The sequence below is a fragment of the Pempheris klunzingeri genome, chromosome 18 (assembly GCF_042242105.1).
Source record: "Pempheris klunzingeri isolate RE-2024b chromosome 18, fPemKlu1.hap1, whole genome shotgun sequence".
In the NCBI taxonomy this organism is placed as follows: Eukaryota; Metazoa; Chordata; class Actinopteri; order Acropomatiformes; family Pempheridae; genus Pempheris; species Pempheris klunzingeri.
In genome coordinates this window covers 13,660,840-13,688,414 of record NC_092029.1, presented here as the reverse complement: position 1 = coordinate 13,688,414, position 27,575 = coordinate 13,660,840, and the positions used below count along the sequence as shown (strand labels likewise).

Sequence of the window (27,575 nt, the reverse complement as noted above, 5' to 3'; positions counted from 1 at the left end):
TAATCTTGTTATATACTATATGAATAATTTCTGCGTATTACTTTTGAGAGGGAAAAATCACTTGTGCAAGAAAGTGTTTCTGGCAGCAGCACCAATGGTTTGGTTTAAACAAGCAGAACAGGGACTAAGTAGTTATCATAAGCAGTCTGTGCATGTTTGAAGCGCCTCTCCAATTGAGCTGTGTTAAGACAGAGTTTGTTTTCAATGTTTGATAGGGCACTCTCTCTCTCTCCTTCTGACTTTTTTGTCCCAAGTTCAAAAACCTAAAAAAAAACCTGAGGTTACAGTGACAAGTTATTCTTGAAACAAAAAGACCACAAATAAAGGACATTGAAAAAAAAATACGAAGGTCAGATTGGAGGTTTTGCCAACGTTGAAGCATCTGTTAGTATTTGATAAGATAAGGGAACCTGAATAAAACGACATCAGTACTGCGTGAATGTATATAGACATACATCAAACAGTGTTGTGCTCACTCTCACCACTCCCACAGGACCCTTTCTTTTCAACCCAAAAACTCTGCAGTGTAGTCCTTTATCCCTCTCTAAAGTGTTCTTAAATCTACAATAAAACCGTGAACGTGCTTTCACATAAATCCAGCACCATCAATGGATCCGTTACCCAGCGGTCCTCGTCGGAAGAAGCCAGTCTTACTTCCCTGTGACAAAAACCTTATTCTAAAAAAAAAGAAAGCAACCAAGCTGCTCTGTTGCCTCAGCATGTGGAAATGCAATGTGAGAAAGGGATTAAACCTCCAACGCACAAAAGAAAAAGAGGAAAAATGACAGTGACTGCACTGGCAAAGCCCCCCATATCCTCACACTCTGAGCAACACTCACGCACAGCTCAGCGAAACACTGTCGAGAACAACCGAGGATGGCTGGGGGAAGACACTGAGAGAAAGACAAAAGGGATGAAAGGGACGAAGAGATAGAAGTGCGCGGAGGAGGGACTTGGTCAGAACATAGGCATTCAGAAAGAAAGGGACGAAGCGAAGTGGAAAAGTTATGGACACAGAGAGAACTAGCACTACAGCTGCAGTCACCCGAGGGCTTATTCCCCACCAAAATGATCTGACACTGCCTGCTCTCCCTTCCCTGCTCGGAGGCCTGAACCAGCCATAATGTGCCCCATAAATCACATGCCACATTTCAGTGTTTTTCAACTGTTGTCTTTTCATTTTTGTACTAGGAGTGAAAGTTTGCACTATTCTCAATGCACTGACTCAGTTTCATTGTCGAGGGCCCCATATAGCACACCAGTGGCAGAAATGCATGAAAACATTCCACATTATCCATCAATCAAACTTTATTTCAAATAGCGCCAATTCACAAAAAGTGTTATCTCAAGACGCTTTCCATAAAGAGCAGGTCTAGACCAAACTCTTTAATTAAGAGAGAGACCCAACGATTGAGGAATTCAAAATTAAGGATTCAAGAATCCCCACATGAGCAAGCATCAGGTATTATATTAGGCAACATTTGGCAAAGAAACTACACATATTTGCTGTCTCACTGATAGTAAAATTAGAATACAGAGCCCACTTTCATATCTGTCAGTTCAAGATGAAGCGAGAGCCAGGAGTTTAATAGCTTAACTAAAAAACACGGGGAAAAGCTAACCTGGCTCTGTCCAGATGTGACAAAATCCACCTACTTACATTTCTAATGTTCACTAAATAACATGTTGTAGCTGTTTCCAGTTGTTATGCTAAGCTAAGCTAACCTGGCACCAGCTTTATTCTAAATGGAGAGATATTAGAGTGTTATACATATTCTCATCTAATTCTCAACAAGAAAGCAAATAAATGTACTCCCCAAAATCCTCATTGTAAGTGATGTGACTGGTGTTGTTACAGAGCCTCATTTTCATATCTGCGGTTAGCTGCTGTTTAGCAAGAAATACCATCTCCTTAAGTTGAATTTCATCACTAATTACGTACAGACATTCCCCACCAGTGTCCATACTCCTCGTGAGAATTCAGTCTTGAAAGATAAAAGAAGTGGATAAAACAGCCTTTCACTCAGAGAGGAGGGGGAGTGAGATTTGGGTTCTTGATTAAAGTAGAAATTATAAATCATTGTGTGTTGTTCCCCGAAAACTCTACTTTGACAAGTGAAGACGTAATTGCTAAAAATGTCAAAGAAATGTAGTAATTTATCTGACAGCAGAAATTGTGACTCAAATACTTGCACCGACCATGCAGCGAAGCAGCACAAATACATATAAACTATGGAATGAAATGAATAATTACCTCCTTTTTCTATCAAATCATCAAACCCCATGGGCCCGTCTGTGATCTGAGGGCAGACTGACTTCAGTTCCAAGAAAACAATGAGCTTCTCTCTCCCCCGCTGACACTGACTCTGAAGCTGATGGCAATGCTGCTTGCCTGCCTGTGCGTGTGTGTGTGTCTTAGTGCATGTCTGCATGTGTTTGTGTGTGTGTGTGTGTGTGTGTGTGTGTTGTTGCTCTCTGCCTGCCAGCTGCAGCCCAGTGATGCATGGTGAATAACAGGTCAGTGCTAATCTCATTAGGGCTAATCAGATGTATATGATATGTATAAACAGTGGAGTGCTACTGTACACAAGCAGCCACAGTACACGTCCATCACTAGAGTGTGTGTGTGTGTGTGTGTGTGTTTAGAGGGGTGCTGGGACGAGGACGACTGATTGAGAAAAGGTGAGAAGAGAACGCGAGACGTCGTTTTTCAGGGTGCAACGTTATCAGAGGAATTATGGAATTATGCACAGGTGGAGAGCTGGTGTGAATACTGATGCAGTGAAAAGGGAATATATTTGTATAAACACACACACACACACATAGACAAACACACAGCATGTGGCTCTGCAGAGATTGCAGCTCACCTGTTCTAAATGAGGAAACTTCTTGAGACTACGACAAATGAGGCATGCCTCTGGGAAGCTTGCAATTTGAGGTTTGTCACTATGTCTGATTGTGTTCCTGTTTTGTGTGCCATGTACACACATCTTCCTAATCGGTTCCTGCATGTGTGTTAATATTTGTTTGTTCCTCGCATGTTTGTGAGAGAGGGAAAATGCAAAGAAGAGCTACGGACATTTCGGGCGGGAAAGGAAGATGTGGAAAAAAAAAACTGAGTCATTCAGTGTAGGAAAAGGGTATCTGCACTTTCACTTCCATTGAAGCAGAAGGGGATTGTATGATTTCAGATGGTTATGTGGGTGCCTGAGTGAGAGAGAGAGAGAGAGAGAGAGAGAGAGGTGAGAAAGACAAGGCAACAAAGGTTTTGGGCATCTTGTTTGAAACCCTTTCCCCTCTCTGTCTGAGTGCCCCAGGGGTTCGAGATTGGTTTCACTTAAAGCACTTAAAACACCCCAACGGACCCGTGCTTGGCTCTGAAATAAATATCAAGATCGCTCTTGGATTGTTTTTAAATTGAATGCAATCTGCCAAAGCTGTGAGCCATCATTTCAGGGTTTTGTTTTTTTTTTTTCCCTCTCCCCCTTGATCTCTCCTTCTTCCACTTGATGCCAACCTCTTTTTGTTTCCATCACAAAGGCATTTTCAGGAATTGTTCTGCTCCAAAGGCAAGTAGGGAAAAAAAAAGATCTTTACCACATAAATCATTTTAGTCAGACAATATTTGATATATCACGGCAATCAAAAGTTAAAGGATGGAAGAAATATTTCCAGGAATGGTTGTTAAGTCAGAGGAGAAGCTAATAGAATAGCATAAATCATTCAAACAAAGCGGCTGATGGGGGATTCAGTGGAGTAGTTTGGCAAGAGCGCAGCATACACAACTGTGTTTATATTGTAAAACATCTAATAAACTCCTTTTCTAAAATAAACTGCTATACCTTGGAGCCTAATCAATCTTTATGTTACAATAAACTAATTCCTGTGTCTAATGTTGCTCAGATAGAAATCTCTTCACACTGAGCTGATGTTTAATGTATTTTGTCATCACTCTATGAAATTGTCATTGCAAACTCGACATATAAGGCTGTTTTTAAAGTCCTCATTTTGAAGCGGGCTTTGCTGCACATTTATGATTCATCATAAAGCAGTCTCTGTCGTTTACAAAATTCTCAAGTTATCAGCCGTCAGTAACACATCAAGGTTGCGCTGACACATCCCAGCTGGATTTTATACCCATAATTCAGCATGAAAAGTAAAGTAAAAAATAATTTTCCAAGCAGAACTTTCAAATTGGATCTGTTTTTAGATGTGATGCTGAGGTGTTGGAGTTTTTCACAGAATATATTTTAATGCATTATAATTTATTTGAAAATGCCATGCATGGTGTAGTTCGACCTGCATGAATTAAGAGTTTGTACATTGGGGAATGTTAATGTGATATTGACTGATTCTAGAGGGAAAAAGTCAATGTTGTTGGAGTAAAGTTAAAAGGTCAAAAGAAGGCAGCACAGGTGTTATTTGTATTGCATGTATTCCTCCGTGGTACTGTCAAACTAAAATTACTTCCAAAGTGAATTTTTGGAATTAATTCTGTATTCCAAACCCATGTACTTTTGAAGAGGAATGCATACGCCTGAACCTAACTGTGATTATTACAACATTTTGGCTGTTTTTGAAAATACATCTGTAAAAAATAAAACAAGTCTAGATTCAGTCCAACTGCATGTCTTTGTATATAGTTGGTAGCACAATAATTGAATACTGAACGTGATGAACTTTCCTTTCAGTGGAGAAAATAGTGTTTGGATATTGACTGTGTGTAGAACTCCTCCCCACTATTCAAGCAATAGATTAGCAGAGTGACAGACTACTTTCTGAAACAGCATTTGCCATGAGCACCACAACACACACACGCACACACACATCCACACATCAGCTGTCTGCATTGGGAAAGCTGATATGGCACTAGCTGTTTCTTTTCTCTGGGAAGCATCAGGGATGAAAGAGTGCAGAGATGGGTCTCCCATCCTCTGATCTCCTCCTGCCTTTGACATCAGCAGTCACCAACTCCAAAAGCACAGGAGAACCGGGGGACACACTAAAAAGTGACAATCTGCCCACCACCACAACCATACATAAACTCCCTCCCGTCCTCTCTATCTCAAATTTTTCTCTTTTCGTGCTGTTGGAAGTAAGATTTATTTCTGTAATTGACCTGCCACCATAAATATGGGTTGGATAGATAGTACATGTAGCATCATCTTTGCCCCTCCCATACCCTTCATGCATTCCCTCTCTCCCACACGGATGGCACAAATGCTCCACTGCGCCTATAGAGAGAACATAAGGAACTGATATGAGTTGAGCAGCAGCTCAGTAGTGTCCTGCTGTGTGCCTAGCTGTACCGAAGCCTCGCTCATTCTCTCTGACAGCCGGCACATCCGCAAAGGCCCTATAGCTGCAGATGCTTTATGTTCTCAAAGTCATTTTTCATACTCCCTCGCAGGTTGGTCATCCACGACTTGTCAAATAAGATCACCACAGTGTATTTCAGCCTGCTCGGGACCATGGAAAGAGGATCTGAGCTGAGCTATAATGTGTTGACCTGGGTAAATGTAGAGTGTCTCAAACTGTGAGGACAGACAGCATGAAAGGAATTCATGTGTGCCAGGCAGAGTGGGACAGATAAATCTCAGCATGTCAGTGTGAGAGATGTCGGCTTTAGCATTTACTCCCTTTGATGACTTATTACTGGGGTTATATGCTTTTTAGTGCAGTTCACTGTGTATCCCAGCTATGCTTTGGGCCGTGTTCTTAGCATGTTACACTAAGTCAGAGCAGTCCTGTCTGCACTGGCGCCTGCTTCGCGTTCTCTCTTTCTGGAGAACATGCACACCCATCAGGAACCATTAGTCTTCACAGTGACAGGCCGGCCCTCCACTGAGAGACTCTCCCTGGTGGAGCTTTCTCATTGCCTCAGACAGTGGTGGGGTATTTTTACTAACAGGCTGAGACACTGTGCCATTTGTGCAAGGCTTTTACTGCTGGCATTACTCCTAATTTATGTCCTCTTGTCCTGACTGAAGAGTAAAGCAAGTCACCCGAGACTTCACACAGTTTCTTATGTTCCTCCGCAGGTGAACAAATGGGCCGATTTAAAGGTCGTGTGGACAGATGTATCGACAGGTGTTATAAAGATGTCTAATGAAATTATCTTCCTGTTTGCAGACGGATGCGGCACTGATGTATGACGCCGTGCATGTGGTGGCGGTGGCAGTGCAGCAATCGCAGCAGATCACCGTCAGCTCTCTGCAGTGTAATCGCCACAAGCCCTGGCGCTTTGGGGGGCGTTTCATCAGCCTTATCAAAGAGGTACAAGGCCATCAGCGCTATCAATGAGAAACCTGTCTTGACCTCTGACCTATGGAATCTGCTGAACACTGTACTATTGGGCTTGTTTTATTGATCAGCGCCACGTTTGCAAGCGTTTCCTTTGTAAATCACTGTAGTGCTTTCTGTGAACTTACCTGCATATTTTGCAACATTTTCTTTCTTTTGCAATCGTAATGATAAAACCCACATAAACATCAATCATTTTGTTTCTTCTCAACTATAATCTTCATGATAATGCAGTCTAAATAGCCACAGTAACTACATGTTTTTGTGATGTTTGGTTCCTTCTCTCCCACTTTCTCCCCATGCATATCTCCACCCGTGTTTATATCAAAGCCTCAGCGTGTCTCCTTAACTGTAGTCAGGGTCAGCCATTTGCTTTGTTCTACAAAGGTCTTTCATTCTGTGGATGGTATCATTGCAGGTAATTTTCAGAATGAGCCATTGTAGTAGCTGGTGCTTCCTCCCCCTCCTGTGTCTGCTATCGCTTTCCATGCCCGTCTGTTCCTCCAATGGCTTTGAAGTGAAACTTCAAGCACAATGAACCACATGCATAATGAACTCTTACCTGTCAAACCTGCTTCTATTCTAGCTGCTTTATTGTTTCTTGTTATGTTGTTGAGATAGACAGTGAGGGGAGAGCCAGACAGAATTCATAATTGGGACAGAAAAAGTTTTATGGCTAGCTTGTTGGGGTGATATTGTTAAGAAAGACGATACCTTAAGGTTAATGGACTGACTGTGCTGAAAGCTGAGGATTTTAGTTTATCATGCCGTCTGATTTTCTGTAGGCTCACTGGGATGGTTTGACGGGACGCGTTCTCTTTAACAAGACCAATGGACTGAGGACAGATTTCGACCTGGATGTAATCAGTCTGAAGGAGGAGGGGCTGGAAAAGGTGTGTCACACGTAGTTGATGCTAACCACTGTGGCTTCTGAGTCTTAAAGGAAAGAAAAGTGTCACTCTGGATGCTTTAATGCCTTCAAATCAGTAGACAAGACAAGGTGATATAAACTTGACACTGAATTGTTTCAACAGATTGGAACATGGGATCCTCCCAGCGGTCTGAATATGACAGACACTCACAAAAGCAAGACATCCAACATCACAGACTCTCTGGCTAACAAATCCCTGCGTGTATCCACCATACTGGTAGACACAACCACAGGAAAACACAAACAGCACATACAAACACACACAGTCAACAAATACACACTGAAAAAAAACAGCTCGATATTGAGTACAAAACACAGATGCAATTTATTTTCCCTGTATAGGAGGAGCCATATGTGATGTTTAAGAAATCAGACAAGCCTCTGTATGGGAACGACCGTTTTGAGGGCTACTGTATCGACCTGCTGAGGGAGCTCTCTGGCATCCTGGGCTTCCGCTATGAGGTGCGATTAGTGGAAGATGGAAGGTACGGCGCACTGGATGAGAGCACTGGTCAATGGAACGGCATGGTGCGGGAGCTCATGGATCATGTAAGTCAACTATCATCAGGCTTCCACATCGTAAAATGCAAAAAAAAAAATGCAAAAGAAGGACAAAAAAATGTCTCTAAATAATCCCTAAAAGCAAGATATTTTCTATTGAGTTTATTAACTTGTGATAACCAACAATGCAATGGTCCAGTGGGTACTACAGCCTTATGTGGTCTGGTATGACTGGTAGTTTACGGTGGCCATGTTGGCAAACCATAGGTGGATATTGCTGTGTAACTGACATTGCTGTCTGAAGTTGCAGACTTTATTACCCTCCTCTACATGGATGCTGTTGAGCAAAGTCACACAGGCTCACTTAGATAATAAGGTTTTTAGGACTCAAATATAGACTGTAATGACTTGATAAGATGTAAGGTTTACAACCTTTAGCACAGAGGAAATTATATATCTTACCTCCTACCCCTGTGAATGGTAGTTTGTTAGTTAGCATGAGCAGCAGAAAAGGATAACAGCACCACCTACAGAATCTCCAAAATCTTAAACAGAAAACCTGACGAAAAAGGTGCTGTAAAACTGCCACTGTTTGATGAATAACTTATTTCTTGTGAAGATTATGCAAAAATAGCTTAGAGCAAGCACTTTGCTAATCCTGTGTTCGGACGGGACACAGGGTTAATTTGTCACCGGCTAATCTAATCCCAAAATTGTTGCTTTTGTGACTCACCTTTGCCACCACAGACGGATCAGACATATAACCTGTAATTTCCAGAAAATGTCAGCCTCCTACCTGCTAATCTAGTTGAACTAATGACCCCGGCTATTTTCTCTCCTCTGTCATGGCTCTTCCTCCTGTACATATTGATCAGACCAGCTGTCGACAGAAATCAGATGTTAATTCGATTGACTGTCTTTTATTGGCGGGCTCAAACACCTGCCCCTCCCCCACCACACTCCACCCCTATTATCTCATTGCAGAAAGCAGACCTGGCGGTGGCTCCTCTGGCCATCACCTACGTCAGAGAGAAGGTCATCGACTTCTCAAAGCCCTTCATGACGCTGGGGATAAGTATCCTGTACCGCAAGCCCAACGGCACCAACCCCGGGGTCTTCTCCTTCCTCAACCCCCTCTCGCCTGATATCTGGATGTATATTCTGCTGGCTTGCTTGGGTGTCAGTTGTGTGCTGTTTGTCATAGCCAGGTAACATGCCAACCCACCCTTTGCCTCCCTTCCTGTTTCCCTCCTTCCCTCCTCCTCTTCCGTCTTCCCTACCTGTTTGCCTGCTTTCACTAACACACAGCAGTTGCTCCCTCTGGGCCTGAGAGGGAAATTCATTCACTGAAAATCATCAAGATGTGACTGGTGGAAAAAGCACTCCTGCAAGAGGCAGTCGGTGCCTCATTGTTCTTAGATGACTTTAGTGATGTAAATATGGTCTACAACAAAGGAATATCAAATCTCAATATGTTATTTTATGTCTACTAAGACCATACCAGTGTTTTTACATGTTGGCTTATACCTTACACTACAGCTGATTATTTTCCAAAGCAGCCTGTCCTTTTAAATTCTTTATTTTTGTCAGAGTTGGATTATCGCTGCCACTGAAATACAACTGAAGAAAATAAGTGCAGTCAGCATTTGGCTGCCAAAGCAACAAACCTCATATTTCAGAGCCTCCATACCAGCTCTTGAACTCACCACCCTGAAGAGAGAAAATTCATTGTTTTAGCTTCATTATCATGCAGTGATAAAGTAGCTTTTATGAAAAGAATAAATAAGGGCAATAAAAAGGAGTAAATGTTTACTCTGATTTCATTACCTACAGTACCTTAAAGTAAATGAGCAGAAACAAGGAAAAACACTGGTGTGGTCTTTAAAATCAGCTGATTCCTCATAGTGTTTTCGGTATATTTGTGCCAGAATCAGCTACCCATTAAATATCTCTTAATCAGCTGTAAGAAATGTAAAGAAATGTACAATGCTGACATTGTACAAATATCATTCTTACAAATATCCAGATGAACCCACCCCCGCCTAAAGCCCCCGATGCATGACCAATGTAGACAGATGTGTGTTAACCCCAGGAATCCTCTTCTCCTCCTTTAGTCCTGAGAGGTTTGGGTTTAATGCACATTTCATCAAATGTTACCGGCAAAATGATCACACCAGAGAAAAGCAGCAACTGTCACCTAAGTTTGTTCAGAATATGCAAATTTTACCCATAGCCCTTTGTTTCCACGGTTGGTCAGGGTAAGTGATTAGCATGCAATTATATTGATATTCTTCTGGTTGGAATGAAATGGCCTCGGTACTTTTATTAAATTGTAATGCTCTTATCTGCATGCATGCATTGTGCCTTTTTTGCAAACCATGGCAATAAATAGTGCTTGTCCTCACACTATGTGACCAAAAATATTCAGCAAAGTTTAAACCTGAAGTACAGATTTTTTTCCACAGTTCGCTGAGCTGGTTCTCTCATAATTGTAGTATTGATTGCGCGGCCACCAATTGATTGGTCAATCCCTCAAATGCGAAGTATATTATTTTCTTTAATCCCCTGCAAATAGAGTGAGTGGAGGGAGCTTATGAAGTCCTGGTTTTGCACAATAAAACACTAAACACCTCAATCTCACCAGGGATTCACGTCTCTAAACTACTTCCCCCACGCACACACTTTTTTTCTGACTAAATAACCTATCTCATTTCAAGCTCCAGAGAAATGCATTTCACTCAGTGATTTCTTCCAGCTCTGTTTGTGGTTGAATTGATTCCTCTCTTTATTAATAATACAAATGGTATTCTCGCAGATCGCAAAACATTTTCCGGTGTAGAAAATGTCCACCTGCCGAGAAGAATGGATGATTTCAATTGCATCATACCATGTTTACATGTAATTACAGGCTGATGCAGTTTTGCGGTCCGAGCCCAGGATGCCTATGATTTTAACACCTCCCCAACACGGCCTCTTCACTTGGCCAGAGAGAAGAAAGGCAGCAGATCTATAATGCCAGCCAGAGTAATTGAATCCAACTGACAGTTAATGGAGGGAGCGTGTTGTGTTATTGTGGCCAGGGACGGGCGAAGGAGAAGAGGAACAGGAGAGGCGGAGTGAGAGGGAGAGAGAGGAAGAATCTTTTTAGAATTCTGTGGCAGTTCGACATGTCCCCCGTGCTCAGTGTGAGGAGGTGACCTTACGTCCGCATGTTCCACATCCACTTCTTCCTGGTGATCGGTGTGCAGAACACGGCCCGCAGGAATACGGGCCGGCTGCAGGCAAAGGTCATACAGAGGAGCTATCAGGCCTGGTGCATACAGAAGACACATGTAGACGCTGAGAGGAACAAACACAATCCAATCAAGAGCATGTTGTATAGATTTACACAGATTTACACCACCTCACCTACGGCACATATCGGACGTCACCCACTGCAGCTCAACATTATATGTAACATCTGACAACCTAAATATACCATCACAGAAAATATTTGACTTTGAGATGGAATTGATTGGGGCAATGCAAATACACAGTTGCTACCAAAGACAAATGCACACCCACACAACTATAAAGGCAATTGCACAAACATTCATGCGCCAGAGGCTTGAGGTCATAAAACCATACAGACACATGCAAGCGCGCACACAGCATTCCTCACAACTCCACAAGACCATTGTGCCGCTCCGGGTTGCCTGTGGTTTCAAGGAGACTGAGCTCATTGACATTCCAGCAAATCGGGCATCTTGATAGGGTTGACAGGAAGAATTATAGTGTGTCATCGCAAACATGTCCACGTAGATGATTCTCAAGGGGGACGGCATAGAAAATAGCTGTGAAGGAAGAGCAATATGACAAAAATGTTGCCACATTGACGACACTTGTGAAATAAGACTGTTAATTAGGCCGCTGCGACAGCAAAGATCCAATGACATATCGGTATGTAGATTTACAGCAGTCTTGCAGTCTCTCTGGCGAATAGTGTTGACGTAAAACAGTAGTTATATAACATTTGGTTTGTTAATGTAAAACGCTGCTCTGTACATATATATATATATATATATATATATATATATATATATATATATATAGATACATATATATATATATGAATGTCCCTGTGTGTCTCTAAAAGCACAGCTGACAAATGGAATCACATTTCTACGCAGTCTGAACCTTTAAGACTTTACCCACAGGCTTATTAGCATGCGGCATGTTGGGGAAAAGCTCCTTACCTGATGGGTCCCTCAACTCTGCATAAGCAATGTTCCCGCTATCACCCACTTCAGCACAAACTCAATCAGTTCCTGATGCTTAACGCTAACCCAATCACCCTGCGCTAATGCCATGCCACTTTCGCTTAGGATAATAAATGAAAAATGTCCACAACTGACCTGAAGACACAGACAATCAGCCAAGGAAGGCAGCCGGAGCCTCGGGGTAAAAGGGGCAGGTTCATAGGGGAGGGGAGGGAGGTGTAGGTCGTTGGGAGGGGAATGGGGAAGAAGATGAGGGTGTCAAGGGAGTGTAAGAAAAGAGGAAAAGTAGCAAGGGAGTGGAAGAACAGAGATGGCTGTTGGGAAACCAGAAGAGGAAAGAAGAACACAAGCTCCGTGTTGGGGGTGTGAGGAGGATGTGGCATCAGCAGAGTAACGGTGATTGCAGTTACTGGGGGAATCACATAAAGGCTCCTGAGTCAGTGAATCCAAATGAGCTCCAAAGATCATCGCGCTCTGGGACATTATCACTAGTGACAGTGTTATTCCAGCCTATTGATCTGTTCTCACAATAAACTGATGGCATTTGAATATGCCAATAAGTTGATCTCGCTGAAAGCCAGAATGATTTGCTTTGGTCTCTGCAGAAGCTCTGACCCTGAGGCCACAACACTGGGTTCCAACACATTCGCTTTCCTTTTCTTCCTGCTCACAATGTTTTAAAATGTATGTTTTATGGGCGTTTAATCTGCACCAGGGAACACGCTGTTCTTTGCCTTGTGCTGACATATCTGTCTCTGTGTTCTCTCCTTTTATAGGTTTAGCCCTTACGAGTGGTACAACCCGCATCCATGCAACCCAGACTCGGATGTAGTGGAAAACAATTTTACGCTGCTCAATAGTTTCTGGTTTGGAGTTGGGGCTCTCATGCAGCAAGGTAGTTGCCTCAGCCTGTGGCTACTGTTGCTCTGTGGAGCTGGAGCTCTCTGTATCCCACTGTCTCTGAGGGTTGGGTTGTTTTATCCAAGCCAGCGGCAACAGAGAGAGATCTCTGAGGGTTCCCCTGTTAGGAAGACTGAACTTAGAGTAAATGTGCATGTAATGTTTTTTTAATTTAATCAACGCAGCTCATAGGAACATGGAAAAAAAGCTTTTATCTGTACATGAAAGGTATAGATTTGTACATTAGTGATACCACTTAAGCAAATCACATTGCCATTGTTTTAAAACCCTGAATCAGCAATGACCATTTTTAGAAATCTATCTCAGTGTTTTTATATTTCTTAACAGCAGCTTAAATAGCATTATCTCTAACTACTGGGATTTATTCAGATAATATACAATCTATAAATATGCTCTTTATCATAATAATGACAGAACTATAATACCCAGAGTCCTCTCCTCTTGCCCTTGGCCCATCAGCACCTAGAGATCAGTGGGGTGTGGAGTCAGGACGTGAGGTTACCTTGGGTACATGACTCTCTGGCCCAAACAGCCTGTCACTTCTCCACACTGTTCTGAATATTCAGTATTGAATGTGTTTGAATTGATTTGATTGATTTATGCAAACACCTCATTCTAAGGGGACATTTTCAATAGCTTTTTTCTGAGTCTCCTGCATTATTGAAAGCTCTCACTTATGACTGAGACGAGATCATTTCACTTCTTTGAAATCCAGCAGTCGTCTTGTTTTAAGAGCTCTCCAGTGATTTCTTCGCGAGGCAGGAGGCACATCTGCCTGAGCTGAAAGCTTAAAGGCAGTTGTTAAAACAAGTTTGACTGTTTTTAAATCGTATCTTATTTTTACACGTTAGAAATAAACTTAACAATTGAATACAGAATCATAATAAGAACTTGAAAGATTAATACATTTTGCAGTGTAACAAACACTCCTGCCACCTCCCTCACACCAGGCTCAGAGCTCATGCCCAAGGCCCTGTCAACTCGAATAGTGGGAGGCATCTGGTGGTTCTTCACCCTCATCATCATTTCCTCATATACGGCCAATTTGGCAGCCTTCCTCACCGTGGAGAGGATGGAGTCGCCCATAGACTCTGCTGATGACCTGGCGAAGCAAACTAAAATCCTGTACGGGGTGGTGGAGGATGGTGCCACCATGACATTCTTCAAGGTAGCTCGGTCTGCTTATAGAGTGGTTTTATGATTTCTCACTCATTAACTTCATAATCCTTAAGATTTCTGTTTTACATACTTAAGCAAACACTTTGTAGCAGCAGTTACTTTGTCATTAATAGAACACAGTATCTGTTTACTGTGCTGCCAAACAAAATCGTATTTAAAAAGGACGTGCTGAACATGGTGCAAGTATTTTTCTAACCAGTAGCAGGTCCCATTGAAAAATAGTTGGTTACCTTGCCAAGTGGTCTGAGGTGTGCAGCCTGTCAGCTCACAGCTCACTGCTCTGTCTTGTTCCGTTGCTCCCTGCAATATTTAAAACTGATCTGCTGTCAAAAAATGCGACTAAAAAAAAAAAAAAGTTCTATTTTGTATGTTCGTTTTTGATGATCGATCATGCTTAACACCAACCTTGGTAACAAAGATATTGCATTTCGTGTGACTGCAAAGCCACCCCATGTTTCACCAGTTGAACATTTTCAGTGTGAGGCAGCAGCAATAGGAAATGTTGGGTTTGCATCAGCAGGAACTATAAAGCAAACAGTGAGGCTGTTATCAATGTGAGTAAATTACAAACATAAATGCTGGATTTCTGCACAGGCATTGGTTTATGTGAATTCCTTATGCAAAGGGAGGCGGTTTAAATTCATTTTGGGATTGGCAGACACCGGTACTAACAATGAAAACTATTCCAAGAAGAGATGTATTTACATAACATAAATACATTAGTTATTTTTAAACAAATGCCATCATATAAAAATGGGTTTGATTTCCTGAAAATCTTAACATTTTTTTAATACAAATATCAGTGTATATAGCAGAATAATCTAGAGTAGACCGCCACATTTATTCCTAATACCACTACCTTTATGTCTTATTCCACTTCTTTTCTCTGGTACCTTGTAGAAAACAAAAATCTCCACCTATGACAAGATGTGGGAGTTCATGAACAGCAGGAGGCAATCTGTGATGGTCAAGAACATGGAGGAGGGCATCCAGCGCGTCTTGACCTCGGACTATGCCTTTCTCATGGAGTCCACCACTATCGAGTTTGTTACCCAACGCAACTGCAACCTCACACAGATCGGAGGCCTCATAGACTCCAAAGCCTACGGAGTGGGAACACCTATGGGTAAATGACCTCCAACCTCTCTGTGCTGCCTGCTGGGCTATAAGAAAACATTTCAAAAGCTTTAGGTCAGAGAGAGATACTGCAATACTACGTGACAGATAAAGGTATATAGTGTGGATGATGGATAAGCTGTGAGCGCAGAAAGGTTGACCTTTATTGATGGGGTCACCAGTATAATGGTTCAACAGCACGAGGTGTAAAAGGTTTAGCTTAATGAAAAGCAAACGGCTGAAGAGGTTGAATTTATGGATAAGGTTAAAATGTGCCCGGGGCTCAAGAAACAGACATCTGTCGAGCTCGGCCTTACTAACGGTGGGGTTTTTTTTCTGACCATAATGATTTTCTCACAGAATTTCTTTAGCAAGTACAGAAGCAAACCTGGGTTAAACAGCGTTTGCAAATACTTTTAATGGTGTGTTTTTGGCCTGCTTCAGAGTCACATAAGGCGAGATTGTGAGTGCAAGACAGTGAAACAATCACAGAAAGTCTATTTAATACAATTCCCTGTGACTAACTTGACACTGTCTAAATTATGTCTGAGCATTAAACCACAACAGAGCACTTCAAAGAGTATAAAACAAGCACTAACAGCTTTTTTCAGCCACTTATTTGATCTAGCTGCTGTCAAAAATTAGTATTCTGGCATTTTAAAGCATCAGTTTTCCTTTCAGTTGGCACTTTAGCAAATGATATAAATTTTAAATTTTCCATTTTCTGTATTATGATAACAGTTTTGTTGCATATAAAGTAGTCTTTGTCAGGGTTAATGCAGCTGGCAGCCCTGGCACTCCCTGGCAGAAAGCTGGTGGTGGTTACAGTCCCAGTGTCACGGAGGTTAGAGTGGTCGTGAAGAGGCCACGGAGAGCACTGCAACCAGCTGTAATGGCCACATCTTTCATCAGTGATATGAAGGCCATCAAAATATGGAGGATTAATTCTGGCCATGCGCATCTGGACCCGGCTACTGCTGATGAGTATGGAGCAGTTATGGATCTGCAGGGATGCCATGATTGCCATGGCTGTAACAAAGATGAGGCGACACTGTGATGTATAGTCCCACTGTGGCTCCATTTGTGCAGAAGTACTTACACTGATGCCCTTGAGATGGACACACAGAGCTAGAATGCGGACGAGTCCTTTTTCATTCACGTGGTAACAAAGTGCATCAAATATATGACTGAAAGTATATCCCAAATCACTTTAATTCAGCGATAAGTGGTTTAGTATTTTAATGCATTAAAATAATGATTAAAAATGCCTGCTTTCAAAGTTATTACTGCCCTCTAACTCATTTCAATCTCCAATCCGGATGTTCATTGCTCAATATTTCAGAAATAAAGCCGATCACATCCTCTGAAATGTTTCTTCAGTGATGGAAGAGGTCTTGAGGTAGTTAATTGCTTCATTAATTCAAAGTAAGCTCATTTTTTATGCTTGCAGTTGTCTTGGAAAAATTATAATATTTCATTTTTCAAAAAGTGGCTTTGCAGTGTCACCAAGTTGATCTACTTAAGAAAAGTACTTAAGTACAAATGTGAGGCACTCGCATTGTATCAGAGTATTTCATTCTGTGCTTCTTTATACAAATACTCCACCACATCTGAGAGAGAAATATGGTTCTCTGTACTCAGATGATCCAGAGAACAGTAGTACCCAATAGTATAAATAAGTAGAGCTGAAATAAACACTTAATTAATTGTTTGGTCAAATGACATAAAATGAATTGGGAACTATTTTGATTATCTAAGCATTTTTAAACACAAGTAATTTCATTTTTGTTTAGAAAAAACAAGCAGTGTGAAGGTGTCACTTTGGGCTCTAAGTAATTGTGATCCATCCATCCATTGTCTGTACCGCTTATCCACCAGGGTCACAGGGGGGCTGGAGCCAATCCCAGCTGACATTGGGCGAGAGGGACAGTTCACCCTGGACTGGCCGCCAGTCAATCACAGGGCCAACACATAGAGACAGACAACCATTCACGCTCACACTCACACATATGGGCAGTTTAGAGTCACCATTAACCCGCATGTCTTTGGACAGTGGGAGGAAGCTGGACTACTTGGAGAAAACTCCACACAGACAGGTTCTGGGTTCAAACCTGCTGGCCAGAGGGTTTGCACCCAGAACCACAGAACCACCGTGCTGCAGATAAATGTGATGGTTTTTCTCATTATTGTCAGATTTTTTTCTGATTTCTGTAATGAATTATTTTAGGCACTGTGACACTGGTCCTCTACTTAAGCAAAAGCTCTGAATGCTTCTTCCACCTCTGACGAGGGCCCCAGTCTTCATGTGAACCTCTAGCCTATACCTTTTGTCCTGCTCAACACTGTTTAGCAGCTCATTCCCCGTAGGGCTGTTACAGCAATAAACCAGGGCAAGCCGTATAACAAGTCTTAACCTTTTAGTGCTTTTCAGTTTTCACTTGTCCTGTTCCCAAAACGGAAATGCGTCATCTAAAGCTATCGACTCAAACTGTGATCACATTAATACTTGAGGCCAGACAGTGTGGGTGTGATGGATGTCCTCTGGTGTTGAACATCTGTCAGGTAGTTGTGTATGCACAGTGTGTCAAGCACAGCGCTTTTCCATTCGCCCGGGCCCCGCTCTCCATATCCTCCTCTCAGAGGACCCATCCTATTAGCATTTATCCAAGGCCTGCTTTGTTAGGCCATCATTAATCATTTGAAATATGAGCGGAGCCGGAATCAGGGGACTCGGATACTTGATAGATCTCTCATCTTCAAATGAAGTAAGCATATGCTTTTCACATGCACCCACACAACTGTGTATTCAGAGTAATGCATATCTACTGTGCATGCACAGAATTAATTGATGCATGTATGTGCTTTTTTTTTTTTTTCTTTACAAAGAAAAAAGCACATGTACACCACAGGTACACTAACAAAAATACAATTTACGATCAAAGAAGCAAACACTGCTCTGCTGTTCAGAAGTCAGTGGCATTTTGTGTAATTTTGAGTTCTTCTATTAATGCCCCCTTTGTCAGTCTAAATACATAGAGACATGGAGATGAAAGGATGATGGATGGCAACAGATAAATGATAGATGAGACAGAGAGGGAATCAACTGAAGGGGCTGACAGGCAAAATTGTGTGAGAGCAACAGACAAAGTGATGCTACCTGCTACCTGGGGCCATGCTGAGTCTAGTTCCCCGCACTTTTAGAAACAAAATGTTCCCAAATGTTTGTGAAACGATTTCTATTAAGTCGGCATTTTAAATTTTTCATTTACATTTTTGCTACTGTTTTATCTATTTTAAGTCACCCAGAGTAAGCGTAGAAGCCAAAAAATCCCTGAAATGGAAACGCACAAAGAGGCTTCGGTGTGGATGCGTTCTGTAATCACACAAATACACTAACAAGCTTTTAAAACAGTTTTAAAACATGAACGCTCACAGTGAGTGTTAATCTTCCTTGGCCTGGTTGGGACAGAGTGTGCGCGCTGCGCTTGCGCCTCGATGAGCCGCACACACACACACACGCACACACACACACGCTGTGGATGGGAGTGCAACACGGCCCCACTCGGGTACTCTGCAACGATTACTCCTCCTTTGATCACGCCAGCACCCGCTGCGCCTTAATGCCTTGTCGCTAATTCTGGCGCCTTCCCACTGTCTGTGGATTTGGATTCTTTTACTCATCGTGACATTAAAATGCACAAAAAAAAAAAAAAAACGCACTGATAAAGCAACACTATCTCAGATACACACATATAATCCCAAACACATATGCACCCATGTAATGCACACCCCACTGGGCTTCTCTGTTTCTCCTCTTTATACGCACCGTTTATGGCATATGAAAGCGTGTGCAAACAGCAGCTAATTCGTCAGAATCAACAGCAGCTCTGCAACACAAAGCCAAGTCTTTGTTGCCAACTCCCCGTGCATTACAATTCACATGCTGCAGAGAGGAGTGAGAATTTTGAAATCACTCTGTGAATATAGGGATTAGTGGGATTTGAAGAAGGACTTACAAAAAAACTCCCTCTAAGCAGCCAACAATAACACGACAGGTTATATGATCACATGCGAGCCCGAGCGTGTTTCAGACACCCACCACTGGTTCTATATATACCTACTCAACAATGACTGACTGACGCATAATGAGGCTTTTTCATATCTGGCTATTATCCACGTTCACCGGTCTCATACTGTGTTTTTCCCCACCTTGCAGGCTCTCCGTACAGAGACAAGATCACGATAGCCATTCTGCAGCTGCAGGAGGAGGGGAAGCTGCACATGATGAAGGAGAAGTGGTGGAGAGGGAACGGCTGTCCCGAGGAGGAGAGCAAAGAGGCCAGCGCTCTGGGGGTGCAGAACATCGGTGGGATCTTCATCGTTCTGGCTGCAGGACTGGTGCTGTCAGTGTTTGTGGCCGTCGGGGAGGTCCTTTATAAGTCTAAGCAGAACGCCCAGCTGGAGAAGGTACTGGAGGCTTTGCTGCTGATGCATGTTAAGAATTCAAGCTTTTTCTATGTATTCTTGGTCTAAAAAGTAAATGTTTCTATTTAGACTTCCATCGTTTTCCTTGGGCCTCATTATGGGTTTGACGTCTCTCAACCATCCCTCTCAGTTTCTTGTTTTATTTCTAAGGTATATTGTAGAGAAATCCAAATTTAACTAATCAAACCAAACTAACAAATCTAGTGCAATACATCACACATACTGTATTTTACTTCCCTTTTGGGGATGACTTCACTTTTTTTTTCCATGTCTGTATTAAACACATTGCCATCTGTACGTGAGTCATTGGTCTCTGTAATTGTTTCTTAAGGCCAGTAGGCCATGAAGAGATGCCCTGAGCTGAAGCTAATATGAGCTTTCTAATGTCTGAGCTAACAAAATCAGGTGGGTATTTTACAAAGTTAGTCTCTTTAGTACAACGTTCAGTTGTGTGTTCCCTCAAACAGCGTTTCCCTACTGAGCTGCACTGAGGGGATAATATAAAAGCGGCATCATTTTGTACTGAAAAGACTATCTTTGGTGCGTATTTTACCTACCTGATTTGTCTAACTAAGGCTGCTAATGCCTCATATTAGCCTCGGCTGAAATCTACAATGCATTTTTGCATGGAGGCAGGACTGTGGATTTTGTCCCCCATCTCTTGATCTGAAATGTCGCCGGGCTCTCCTCACGACCAGTGTGGACGAGAGGAATGATTACAGGGACCAAAAACAATTTCAGTGCACATATGGGCATGTGAGTATTGTGTTGAGAGAGACTTGGGAAAAAAAAAAATGTGAACGTATCCTTTAATCTTGAGAGTCTGAAAAGTGAAGACGTTCACCATGCATAGAGTGCAGCATGTTTGCAGCTTTTTTTTTTCTCTCTCTCTCCCCTCTGGTTATGATTCCTTCTAGCAAGAGACTGAATATATTTCAGACTGTTCTATCTGTGCTCTATTTTAGTACTGAGTGCTCATGATTCATCACACAGCGTGGAGTATGTATTTTGGTGCACTTTAACTTGTACAATGATGTTTCCAGATAATTGTGAAAGTCCGTTTGATAGCATGCTTTAATTATTTACATCTACAGAATTAGCACAGCGCAGCGGAGTGTTACTCCATTGCAATAGTAATTAGTTTCTGGCTTTCTTTTACAGTCTGCATATGTTTCAGAGCACATCTTAGATATCATTAATCAAGAGCCGCAAGACTGGGTCACAATATTCAGATAATTTGCAAATGCCACTGTCTCTAGGCTGCCAAGGTGCTGGTAATTTACATGCTGACAACAAGCCTCTCCTTCTATATTTTCTTTCCTTGCCAACCTCCTCCACCCTTACATCACCAGCTTTTTTACCCCCTTAATTCTCCTTCTTTTCTCCATCACTAATCCATATCCCCCTCCATTGTTTTCCACCATTTCTCTTTCCTTTTCTCTCTCACCCTCCCTGCCCCTCTCTGTTCCAGTAATCACTCATCTTACCAAGTATACAAAATATCTCATTCATATGCCAGACACATATATGTAAATACAGACAAAAAAAGTACCTGGAGCATAAGCCACCTACAGATATCCATCTCACACACCTACGCTCATGCACAAACGGAAAAATAATAGCTTCATACTTTACTGCTCTCCCTCCCCTTTCACATCTCCTCTCCTCCCACGCCCTCCAACAATTTGAATTAGATTTTGCATAATCAGAGAAGTGAATGTATAGGAATTCGTATTTGCAACGTTGGCGCACAATCGTATTGACATTTTATAGGATTTCACACCACATACATAATGCAACAACAGAGGCTCACATTACGGACGTTACATAACGCGTGTCACTCTGCGAGGGGCCGATTGATGTTTCAAAAGGAGGTAGCACCAATATTTTTGGATTTAATCTCCTGACGTGGATACTTTGTCCTTTATTCAATATCTTTACATTGTCTGCTTGCATGCCATTACAAGAGTTGAATGTTTCTCTTAGTTCTTGGCAGGGTTCAGAAATCTCTGAAACAGCCTTCAGACCGTTGTGTGACAGTGGAGCTGAAAAGAGAAAAATCTGGGACACATCAGACCTTTCAAATGAATACATGTTTTTCCCAAAATATTGTTTCGGAATCAAATTAAGAGGTGCAACTTTATTTATGTCACTTTTCTTAGCTTATTTTCAGATTGTTGATGATGCTACTCAGTAGCTTTATCAGACTGCCCATCACATTTACAGTAGAGGCAACATAGGGGCACTTCATTGATTTATTAAAATCAGTGACCTCATCATGAGGATGGCGACACAGCCTGTAAAAACAGTTGTTAATTGTATTCTGCAGCTGTAGACGAACTATAAAACTGAAGAAAATAATCTTAGATTGGTGTTTGAGGCTCGTATTCTTTTAATAAAAAGGCTGCATACACACTGTGGGTTCGGAGTTTGAGAGACCAGACAGGGAGGATCTAATGAAAGATGCTGCTGAGTTGCATAATGGAAGTTATTGGATCTGGTGTTTTTTTACAGCTCGAATCTTACTAGGGAGTCCCATCCTTAACATCCTACCAGCCTTTTGATCATCTGTATCTCACGGCATCATGAAAGTGCAATGTTAATCCTTATCCAAACTGTTGGTCTAAGCACAGTGGGTGTTATATGTTCTACGTTGTAAAGCCCTTTGTACTTTGTGATTTTGGACTACATAAATAAGACTGACTTCACTTGACTTGATAGAACTGTATGACTGCAGCATGCAACATACATTTGTAGTGTTTGGGTGTCCACATACTGTTGGTATTTTATTGGTGTGATCCATTAGAACACATACTTTTCTTAACAATGGACAACCCCGTCCAAATGTTACCAATGAATGCATGCTATATCGGCAATGAATATGATAATAATAATAATAATATTCATTATCTTTTACAGAGCCAATACTGGCTGGTGGTTATGTTTTGCAAAGCAGAGATGTGTTGTTTTGAATAGCGTGGCGTCAGCTCTAACTTTTCCCTCCTTCCTGTTGCCTTCTGCAGCGATCATTCTGCAGCGCCATGATGGATGAGCTGCGCGTGTCTCTGAAGTGTCAACGGCGTCTCAAACAGAAGCCTCAGCCGCCAGTCATCGTTAAGACAGAGGAGGTCATTAACATGCACACGTTCAACGACAGGAGACTCCCAGGAAAGGAAACCATGGCATGAACGCTGAGCATACCCCGAACACAGCCCTCAGTAAAAACCATGGAGGGGCGACGGGGGGTCAAACTAATGCTGACTTAAACACAGACTGAGGTTAGCAGTCCAAACAGGATTCTTTTGAACCCACTTGCTTATGTAGACAGATGTTTCCTGTGGAAATATAGATACCTGAGCAGTGTCACCTCACTGTGACGTTCACTTTTTGAAGGGAGCTGAAAAGGAAGGACTGAAGATTATGTAAATTGAAAGAGGATCTAAGCAGGTTTGGGTACAAAACAAGTCTGGTCCACACAAGAAGTGGACTCAAACACACACAAAAACACACACTTATGCATAACACACACACACATACACACACACACACACACACACACACACTCATCTGACAGACTTGACACCTGTGCAGAGGGGGAAAACTCTATTGTGACAGTAACACCAGATGTAGTTTTTCTGTTGATGTCAATGCCCTTTTGTCTTACCTCCATGTGTGTGTGACCCCATCGTTCCCTCCCTTCAGTGACTTGAGTTTCTTTTAAATGATTTAAACAAACACTAATCCCACACCAACAAAGGGAACGGTAGTCAGTGCCAAATGGTTTCCTATCAACTGATGTATAAAAGTGATATTTAGTTTGGAATCATCTATGCTGACCTTGTCGAGACGTCATCGTTTTCTTCTGTAACGCCTTTCTCGTGCCAAAGTTCTGCCATTGTGAAGAACTTTCTACCCTGCCTATTATGTTCAAAGCCTCTACAAGCAATGTATACTGTCAACGTCCTTATCCATGTCCGTCCTTACATGCGACTGCAGTTTTCACTCTATATCAGTTGTTGTTTAAAATGCAGGATTTCTACAAAAATGTTTGTTTTTGTACAAGAACAAGAAGTTTTGTAGTACTTTGTATCATGGTAGCCCCTTCTCTGGACAACATATGTAGCAGATACCAATTTAGCCCTCAAACTCTGACAACCGTTGGCTATGGGGCTTCAAACTCTGCTGTGTAGGGTTCATTTCTCTCATCAATCAGAGATTCAGTCTTTTGTCTGTCAGTATCGTGGGGCCAGCTGTACATACTGTCTGGAGACAATGTGGAGGGTTTTGGGGGGTAAGAACAATGAAACTGTAAACTAAGTGGTGCACAGGAAAGGATGAGGCGGTGACTCATTGTAGAAATTGGGACAGTGCTTCTGTCAGCAAAGTCCCACTGACAACAAGCGTGGTTAACTATCAGTAGCTGTGATGAGTCACCGTGGAAGACGTAGTAAAACATGCAAATGTTGCTTGTGTTAAAACATAACTGTCGTAACCAGGCTACAGCATAGGCTTTAACTAGTGTCAGGATAGAAACATCTTACTTAAGACATAATAGGGCAAATCGCTGCACCAGAGGAAAATGGCACTCAATTCTAGAAAATCATTGCAACCAGCCGATTTAATTGAAAAAAGGTTGAAATAATACCACAGATCAATAAAAGTCAATTCAGTTTATTGTTTGGATTGTGAACAGGCAGTGAAAAAATAGCTATGAAGAAAATCTCAACATAAGGTCAATTTACCAGCTATTCTGGAGCCTTCAGTCGTATCACATGATCTTCATCAGCACATGAAAGTTTCCATGTCTTCACTTTTAAGCCAACATGGATGAGAACTCCTTAACATGCTCATAGAAATGGAAAAATTGAACGTCTACCCTTCCAACTCTATCAGCTGAGCTGACGATCGAAAGCTCCAGAAACACCTACAAAGTGGTGAGATTGTTTTCTCAGCTGCTGTTTTAGGCGACTTATGAATGTATGTAACAGTATGGCCGCGGGAAATCTGTGATAATGAGCAGCTTTGAGGTACTTACTGTTCTCTTTGTTAGCGCAGTAAATGTCTCACCTTGGCTGTCATGCCAGGTGTTGCTCCTCTCATGTTGCCTCAAGTGACACACTTACATTTGGCCCCACAACACTTCTTGTCTGTAAACTCTGTTCCATGTTGTGAAATGACAAGCATACTTGGTAGGTTGCTTCCTCACTGCCCCCGTCTCCCTACACTACCCCGCTCATCATTCGACCTGTTACTCTATTGATAACAGAGACGGAAAAACAAACAGTGCCACAAGGGCCAAGGCTAGTGATGACATATCTGCTGTACATGAATGGATGTAGTTAATCACTTATTTAAAACAACTACATATACGCACTATGAAAATGGACAGGGAAGACATAATCCTGAAACCCAGTGGCGCTCTACCAGTGTTGCTTGTCATTTTCCACTCAGTTAGATCTAGTGGTGCCAGCTGAAGTTATTGAATACCTGGAAACATTTATTAGAAACGACTCCAAAGGCTTGGCTTTCCTGTCGAAAACAAATATAAGCTCATGGAATTTGACATTGATGCAAGGTTTTACAAATAATGTCATTAAAAATGTCCTAATTGTAGTTTCTGCCTTATATCATTCATTGTTCAACTTTTTCATATACAAACAAATGAACAGAAGATGGGGGATTTTTTTTTTTTGGTAACTAATTCTAGAGTGCATCAACTGATGCCATCAAGCATAATGACTAACATTATGTCTTGCAATATTCTGAAATGTCAGGCTCTTCTAATTGATTAAACGTTCAAACCCTTGATTTGTTATCAAAGGAATGCATTAGGTAATTGCTAAATTGTTAATCAAATCAAGATTGTAAGCATGTTGAGCAGCTCTTTTTCTGACCAGCCCACTGGTCCATGTAGCCACTTGGCCGTGCGCCGACCTCTGTATCACATTCTCCGACCGCAGAGTTTCTGAAATTACTCCTCCGAGAATTTCCGAAATCCAGATGACTGTAAGTGCACAGAAATCACAGTGATACACAGGAGAGTGCACAGGCTGACAAAAAGGGCCTGAAAATGTCCCGCGCCTTCTGACTCTCTGATTTTTCATTGTTTATTGTTATTTCCCTCCCACAGGAGGCGGCGGGCAGCCAGACAGCTCTGGGTTCCTGACAAGGTTTTCGGGGAGTAATGATGAAAACTGTTTCTGTAGCCCGAGCTCTGCCGCCACAACATCAGCGGCCACCCTGTCTGCCCTCCAGATTGACAGGGAAGGTCAGAGTATGCGTCAGTGCGTTCAGCAGGGACCGTTTAGTCTGTCACACTTATTTCCATCATATTAAGTCCTCTTCCACCTTTTCCTAAGTGGTCATTGGAAAGGTATCCTTGGATAACATCTTGTTCATTAGGCAATTAATGGCAGAGATTGCGTTGTGGACAGAAAATTGCTTTCTGAATGTGACTTTGGTTTGTCATAGAGATATTATAGGCTAATAGCACCTGCCAAGGAAGGTTTTGTGAAGGAGGAAATGTATTCCTCCACTCATTTCCCAAAGGTTTTAATAATTCAGGATCCCAGATTAAGAATCATGTACTGTAAGTTCACTATATACACTTGCAAAGTCATTACACACAGTAGGAGTGGGTGATTTAACAGACATGTTATAAATGTGTCTATCATCAGAGATTTTGCCATACAGTTTATGCTGTGCTATTTATTCCCTTAATATGCCTTGTTGAGGGCAATAGTACAAAGCAATGAACAGAACAGAAATTGGATTTTTATATTATCTTTGCACCGACTTCTACTTCTTATTAGTCACACCAGCATCGGGGCTCTGTTGATGTCAGTGTCAGTCTATTGGTGGGTCCATCAGTTCAAAAAAATTTTGTACCTGGCTTCATGATCTCCTGAGGATGAACTATTGACTTTTATTGACTTTTTTGATATCTGACTTCTCCTCTGGCGCCACCATGAGCTTCACATTTGTGGTTTTGAGGGAAATATATTGCATGGATTGCCATGAAATCTAGTACAGATATTCATGTCCCCCTCAGGATGAATTGTAACTTTTCACTTTCACTGGGTTATCATTGGGTCAAAACATCAACATGTTAGCACTGTCACTATGACGTTAGCATTTAGCTTAATGCACTACTGTCCCAAAGTACAGTCCTACAGAGCTGCAGGCATGGTTCTAAACTCTCTCAGTGTTGCTGACTTGATTTTCCAGAAAATGTAAAATATCCCAGTACATATGCATGTTATCATACATCCATATCCATAACGCTCACCGTTTATATTTCTCAAACCAAACTGCCAACAGCAATTAAGTATGAACATACAAATCACTGCAACTGCTTAATAGAATAACACTTGAAAATGTCACTCATTTGAGCAAATGTGTGTGAAATGTGACAAAAAAATTTAACAGGTAAAGGAATTTGTTACACATTGTGTAAATATACAGTATAAAATCAAAATAACATAATCTGTTGCTAAGCAGAGTCCTTGTGTTTTAGGTAGAAGTAAATGGGCGTGCCAACTACAAAAGCACTTGTTCTCAAACAAAAAGGCAAAAAAGTCAGTAATTTAACAACAATTTATTCACCATCCCTAAAGCAATTCACTGTTTTCTGGCACAGTCTGTGTAAATAATTTAATGATTTGTTACCATGTGGGCTATGTTAACAAAGCTAGTAGCAATTTTTGATGCAATATTCAGCCTGCAGTTCATGATTCCCATTCTGTAGACATTTCAGGTCCAGAAATGAGCTTTGACTCCTTTCTGTGGAGTTCAGCATGCGTAATATGAAATCCTGGGGAAATGCAATAAAAGGGGAATTGCAGTAACTGGCTGAGCCGGGCAGGCGTTGTTGGTTGAAA

At 41.8% G+C, this 27,575-nt stretch overlaps 1 protein-coding gene across 2 annotated transcripts in view; it reads left to right on the top strand.

Annotated features, from left to right (window-relative positions):
- LOC139217459 (glutamate receptor ionotropic, kainate 2-like) overlaps positions 1 to 22,883 on the top strand; it is a 53,854-nt gene extending 30,971 nt beyond the window's left edge. For both annotated transcript variants that reach the window (XM_070848760.1, XM_070848759.1), the window contains exons 7-16: positions 6,133 to 6,276; positions 7,089 to 7,196; positions 7,338 to 7,451; positions 7,577 to 7,783; positions 8,720 to 8,943; positions 12,771 to 12,889; positions 13,866 to 14,083; positions 14,995 to 15,220; positions 19,427 to 19,677; positions 22,719 to 22,883. In XM_070848760.1, the coding sequence (XP_070704861.1) occupies positions 6,133 to 6,276; positions 7,089 to 7,196; positions 7,338 to 7,451; positions 7,577 to 7,783; positions 8,720 to 8,943; positions 12,771 to 12,889; positions 13,866 to 14,083; positions 14,995 to 15,220; positions 19,427 to 19,677; positions 22,719 to 22,883 (1,776 nt within the window). The remainder of the gene's footprint in view (positions 1 to 6,132; positions 6,277 to 7,088; positions 7,197 to 7,337; positions 7,452 to 7,576; positions 7,784 to 8,719; positions 8,944 to 12,770; positions 12,890 to 13,865; positions 14,084 to 14,994; positions 15,221 to 19,426; positions 19,678 to 22,718) is intronic.
- The last annotated feature ends 4,692 nt before the right edge of the window (positions 22,884 to 27,575 follow it).